The following is a 5,235-nucleotide window of genomic DNA, read 5'->3' on the forward strand; positions in this document are numbered from 1 at the left end:
TCTGAGAGGCTTGAACACAACAGTGAGATAGTATCGAGAAAAACTTCACAACGTAAGTTATACAATATCTAACTTTTCAAATTTTCATTAAACATTATCTTCAGATTCTAAAATGTTCAATCCACTCCTCATGCTTCAGTGGCGCCCAAATCAAGGCAATGATGATGGAGTCAGGACAACCATGGGGCTACCAGCCTCAGGCGCAGAAGGTCAATTCTTCCGCATGGTCGTCTCCAACCCCGCAGCGCTCCAGTCAGACATCGACTTCCTCATGACGAAATCGAAGAGGCTGGGGCATGACCTGTAAACAGTCCACCCCAGTGCAGAGCCAAAACTGTAGTTTTCAATGTTTACCTGTGACCATAAGAATCGCTCTGAGATAAAAACAATTTTAGCTGTTCTTGATTTGTCCAAAACAATTCTCTCCATAGGTAGAATGTGTAAAACCAGAGCCTTCATGGTGTGGTGGGACACACTCATACTACATTTTACTAACGTGTGTAGAGTCCTGTGTTGTGTGTTTGTGTTCTAGTCCGTCAGTCGTCCAGTGATCATCTGTCTATCTGTGTTGTACAGAGGATTCATAAGAGGAACCATGGTAACTAACACAGGGAAACCATCTACATCTGTCTGTGTGGTGTGTGTGTGTGTGTGTGTGTGTGTGTGTGTGTGGTGTGTGTGTGTGTGTGTGTGTGTTGTGTGTGTGTGTGTGTTGTGTGTGTTGTGTGTGTGTGTGTGTGTGTGTGTGTGTGTGTGTGTGTGTGTGTGTGTGTGAATACAAGAAATGCTTGAGAGCACATATAGTATAGTGTACACATTTTGCCCCAGACACCTCAATTTCGTCGGGAATACTCCACAAGGTTCAAAAGCGTTCCACAGGGATTTGGCCATGTTGACTCAATGCTTCCCACAGTTGTTTCAAGTTTGCTGGATGTCTTTTCGGTGTGGACCATTCTTGATTCACACAGGAAACTATTAAGTGTGAAAAACCCAGCAGCTTTGCAGTCTTGTACACAACAGGTGCGCCTGGCACCTACTACATACCCTGCTTCAAAAGCACCTACTACCATACCCTGTTCAAAGCACCTACTACCATACCCTGTTCAAAGGCACCTACTACCATACCTCTGTCAAGCACCTACTACCATACCTTTCATAAGCATCCTCAACACACACACACACACACACACAGTCCTCACGTCTACGTGCAGCCACATGTCGTATTTTTCACAGATGTCAGCGATCTCATTGATGGGGTCAAATGCTCCGTAGACTGTAGAACCAGCTGTAGCATTCACAAACAGAGGATGGTAACCCTGGAGGAACACAATATCACAGAAGTCACAATGGGATGTAAGCTTTCATGTGAGAAACAGAGAGAGAGAGAGAGGGAGAGACAGAAAGAGAGAGCGAGAGAGAGAGGGAGAGATTTCGAGAGAGAGACACAGAGACAGAGTGAGAGAGAGAGAGAGAGAGAGAGAGAGAGGCAGAGAGAGAGAGAAGGGGAGGAGAAAGAGAAAGACTCACCTTCTGCTTGACATCGAGGATCTTAGCTTCTAGATCAGCAGGAATAACTCTCCCCCTGAGAGAGAGCAGGAACAGAGAATCAGCTGATCCATCTTAAATGTACACTGTCGTTCAAAAGTTAGGGGTCACGTCAAAATGTCCTTGTTTTTGAAAGAAAAGCATATTTTTGTCCATTAAAATAACATCAATTTGATCAGAAATACAGTATAGACATGACTGTTGTATCTGGAAACAGATGATTTTTAATGGAATAACTGCATAGGCGTACAGAGGCCCATTATCAGCAACCATCACTGCCGTCTTCCAATGGTACGTTGTGTTAGCTAACCCAAGTTTATTATTTTAAAAGGCTAATTGATCATTAGAAAACCCTTTTGCAATTATGTTAGCACAGCTGAAAACTGTTGTTCTGATTAAAGAATCAATAAAACTGGCCTTCTTTAGACTAGTTGAGTATCTGGAACATCAGCATTTGTTGGTTCGATTACAGGCTCAAAATGGCCAGAACAAAGAACCTTCTTCTGAAACTCGTCAGTCTATTCTTGTTCTGAGAAATGAAGGCTATTCTAACCARAATAGAAAGAGTGGGAGGCCCCGGTGCACAACTGAGCAAGAGGACAAGTACATTAGAGTGTCTAGTTTGAGAAACAGATACCTCACAAGTCCTTCAATCTGGCAGCTATCATTAAATAGTACCTGAAAAACCAAAGTCTCAAATGTAACCATGAAGAGGCGACTCCGGGATTCTGGCCTTCTAGGCAGAGTTGCAAAGAAAAAGCCATATCTCAGACTGGCCAATAAAAATAAAAGATTAAGTTGGGCAAAATAACACAGACACTGGACAGAGGAACTCTGCCTAGAAGGCCAGTTGCCTCTTCACTGTTGACGTTGAGACTGGTGTTTTGCGGGTACTATTTAATGAAGCTGCCAGTTGAGGACTTGTGAGGCATCTGTTTCTCAAACTAGACACTCTAATGTACTTGTCCTCTTGCTCAGTTGTGCACCGGGGCCTCCCACTCTTTCTATTCTGGTTAGAGCCAGTTTGCACTGTTCTGTGAAGGGAGTAGTACACAGCGTTGTACGAGATCTTCAGTTTCTTGGCAGTTTCTCGCATGGAAGTGTYTGTGTGTGTGTAGTTCTAGTGTACCTCTCATCTGTGCTCAGCAGGACCACGTTCTCAGAGCCAAAGCCCAGAGCTGCCCCGGCCTTCTTGATAGAGTAGTGGCTCTGTAGGAATACAGGAAAATACCGGAACATAAACAACTTAAAACCTTAATTTCTTCAAATGTGTTTGTGCGTGTGTGGCTGTGTGTGTGTTCATGACATACATGTTCTGATGTGAAGAGCACCAGGCGGGGAGCGGCAGACATGCCCTTGGTCTTGACCTCTGGGAAGTACTTGTAGCGAGCAATCATCACACTGTACATGTTAGAGATGGCGCCCCCTGTGGACGGAGAGGGAATGACTGGTCAGCCCATGACTGGGACAGCAACTAGTCCAACACAGAGAGATAGAACCAGGGGGTAGGAACCGATTCAGGGAACAGAATCAAAAACGGGAATGAAAGTGATCTATACTGCTCCTGAACAGAACAGTTATTGTTAAAGCATGTGAATCGGTTAATAACGTTCTTTTATCATTCTGGATTTTTTTTTCCAGTCACACAAAAAACACAACAAAGCACCTATGCAAAGCCCTCACTCTTATTCCAGTGTATGCCCGTCTGCCAGCTGAAAATCTTTGCCACCGTGAGTGCGTGTAGGCTATCGTGATTCAGAAATTAGGGAGAGAGATTTTTAATTAGTGAAGAATGTATACATATTTTCAACGCTATTTAAGGATACTATAGTTATTACGTTTCACATTGGATTTATTAAGTACAAAAAGGTAAGATGTGTTTTTATAAACATTCTGGTGCCGCTCTGCACACACACGCTTGTTAGCTAACTAGCTCATTTTGGTCGAACGTTAAACCAACTCTCTGGAGTTTAAAGACGTTCTAAGTTCCCTCATAGAAGCTGGTCCTCCGTAGGTATAATTCTGTGGAACTAATTCAAATAATGCATGTCATAACAAAAAGATGTCTGGAGCGTCAAAGAAAGCCTCTTCCTCCACCCGCAGAACTTCAGTCGCATCTCGTACTCTATACTTGTCTGTCGCATGCATGTAAACAACTATAGCTTTTCCCGCTCCACAGCAAGCTGCTCTATTGGTGAAGTAATTTAATGTCAAGCTAAATGTAAAAATATTTTTTTTTTTTTCAGAGGTTGAAAAAGGAACAAAAAGGAAGAATTTAAACAGTTACTTTTTGGGGGTTTGAACCGGTTCAGAACTTTATTTTCCTGGTCGGAACAGTGGAACGGAACTAAATAAATAATGGTTCTGTTCAGAACGAAAACGATTGTAAAATAATTTGGGTTCCAACCCCTGGACAGAACAACCTGATATTTGCACTATACAACGACACATTTCCACATGAGAGGACAATAAAAGGTATAGGCCGTCATTGTAAATAAGAATTTGTTCTTAACTGACTTGCCTAGTTAAATAAAGGTTAAATAAATACAAATAAATACAATCAAGTCATATTGTACGTTATCAATTGAATATTGTAAAGGTATCAAACGGTACTGGACATGTAGTAACACACATGCCGGCCTCCCTTGTAAAATAGACCTTGTTGTCAATGGGACTCCCTGCTAAAATAAAGCTGTGGAAACAAACATAACACACACACACAGACCCGAACACAGCAACTCTCTCTTCTTACATACCTGGTGAGAATATGCCGTCCCCCTCTCCAGCGAGCAGAGCGAGAGAGAGAGAGAGAGAGAGAGAGAGAGAGAGAGAGAGAGAGAGAGAGAGAGAGAGAGAGAGAGAGAGAGAGAGAGAGAGAGAGAGAGAGAGAGAAGAGAGAGAGAGAGAGAGAGAGAGGAGAGAGAGAAGAGAGAGAGGAGAGAGAGAGAGAGAGAGAAGAGAGAGAGAGAGAGAGAGAGAGAGAGAGAGAGAGAGAGAGAGAGAGAGAGAGGAGAGAGGAGAAAAGGGAGAGAGAGAGAGGAGAGAGAGAGAGAGAGAGAGGAGAGAGAGAGGAGAGAGAGAGAGAGAGAGAGAGAGAGAGAGCGAGGAGAGAGAGAGAAGAGAGAGAGAGAGAGAGAGAGAGAGAGAGAGAGAGACGAAAGTGTGACGCACACACACTCATCTGCACACACACACACAGTCATATTCATACACACTCACACGCACACCCAGTTCAGCCTGGCCCAGATTCAACAGTAGTGTTAACGCCACATTGACGGCAGGCTCATTGTGAGCTGGTCTTAGCAGATAGCCCAGCTGGGCCCCACACTGCACACAATGGCCGCCCGCGGCACTGAAAACCCTGTCCCACTCAGCGACTGCCTGTCCCGGCTCCCTGTGGAGGACTCATCCTGGCTCTATTGTCCCTGTGGGTATGGACTGGCTCTCTCTCACACTCGCACAGCGCACACACACACTCTCACACACACATGCACACGAGTGACACAATGATTCGCAGAGTCACTTAGGGGGTATGTGTGGGGAGAGTGCCCTTGATGATATAATAAGGGCATTTAAGGTGTCCCATGGGACAGGCAGGTGACTGAAGGGTATTTTCACCCTGAAAGACCAATGATTGGCTGTGATTGTGATAATGATCGCCATTATCCTATTATTGCCCGAGACGAGAAG

The 5,235-nt window shown here is 44.3% G+C and overlaps 1 protein-coding gene across 1 annotated transcript in view; it reads right to left on the minus strand.

The window, feature by feature from the left end:
* Positions 1-918: 918 nt before the first annotated feature.
* LOC111956436 (glutamate decarboxylase 1) overlaps positions 919-5,235 on the minus strand; it is a 22,026-nt gene continuing 17,709 nt past the window's right edge. The window contains exons 7-12 of the mRNA XM_070436579.1: positions 4,302-4,339; positions 2,856-2,971; positions 2,675-2,754; positions 1,528-1,582; positions 1,200-1,316; positions 919-954 (exon numbers count right to left, since the gene is read on the minus strand). Coding sequence (XP_070292680.1) covers positions 919-954; positions 1,200-1,316; positions 1,528-1,582; positions 2,675-2,754; positions 2,856-2,971; positions 4,302-4,339 — 442 coding nt within the window. The remainder of the gene's footprint in view (positions 955-1,199; positions 1,317-1,527; positions 1,583-2,674; positions 2,755-2,855; positions 2,972-4,301; positions 4,340-5,235) is intronic.

Source organism: Salvelinus sp. IW2-2015, linkage group LG32 (genome assembly GCF_002910315.2).
Source record: "Salvelinus sp. IW2-2015 linkage group LG32, ASM291031v2, whole genome shotgun sequence".
Lineage (NCBI taxonomy): Eukaryota > Metazoa > Chordata > Actinopteri > Salmoniformes > Salmonidae > Salvelinus > Salvelinus sp. IW2-2015.